General features: G+C 73.3%; 1 protein-coding gene across 1 annotated transcript in view; it reads left to right on the top strand.

Annotated features, from left to right (window-relative positions):
- Positions 1–67: 67 nt before the first annotated feature.
- The window catches only part of MPHOSPH10 (M-phase phosphoprotein 10), a 12,855-nt gene continuing 12,443 nt past the window's right edge, over positions 68–479 (top strand). Inside the window, exon 1 of the mRNA XM_006167237.3 lies at positions 68–434. Within this exon, the coding sequence (XP_006167299.1) occupies positions 346–434 (89 nt within the window). The 5' untranslated portion in view covers positions 68–345. The remainder of the gene's footprint in view (positions 435–479) is intronic.

Raw genomic sequence — 479 nt, forward strand, 5'->3', positions numbered from 1 at the left:
GCGGGGGGGGCGGGGCGCCGGGGGGGGGCTAGAGCAGGCTGGAGGCGCGGCCACGCTGGAGGAGCGGCATTGCAGCCTCCTGACAGCTAACCCAGGAGACCTGTAGCCTTGAGGCGTCAACCGCCTGGGCTCCTGGAGAATGCACAATCGGACCTAGGGAACGTGCGAAGGCGCGTGAGCTGACAGGGCGCGGCCGCCGCAGGCTCCTGCTGGGGTGGGTCCGGAACCTGCGCGCGGGGGAACCTTCGGCTCCGGGTCCAGGTTGCGCGAGGCGCGTGTTTGCCGCACGGTTTCCGGCGTTCCCTTCCGGCTCACGCGGCGCCGCGTTGCGAGCTGTTGACAGCCATGGCGCCTCCGGTGTGGCGGCGGCGGACCCTGGAGCGCTGTCTGCGGGAGGTCGGCAAGGCCACCGCCCAGCCCGAGAGCTTCCTCACGGGAGTGCGCGGGGCGGGCGGCAGGCAGCGGTAAGCGGGGCGCGG

This window comes from Tupaia chinensis, unplaced genomic scaffold (genome assembly GCF_000334495.1).
Source record: "Tupaia chinensis unplaced genomic scaffold, TupChi_1.0 Scaffold144682_1, whole genome shotgun sequence".
Lineage (NCBI taxonomy): Eukaryota > Metazoa > Chordata > Mammalia > Scandentia > Tupaiidae > Tupaia > Tupaia belangeri.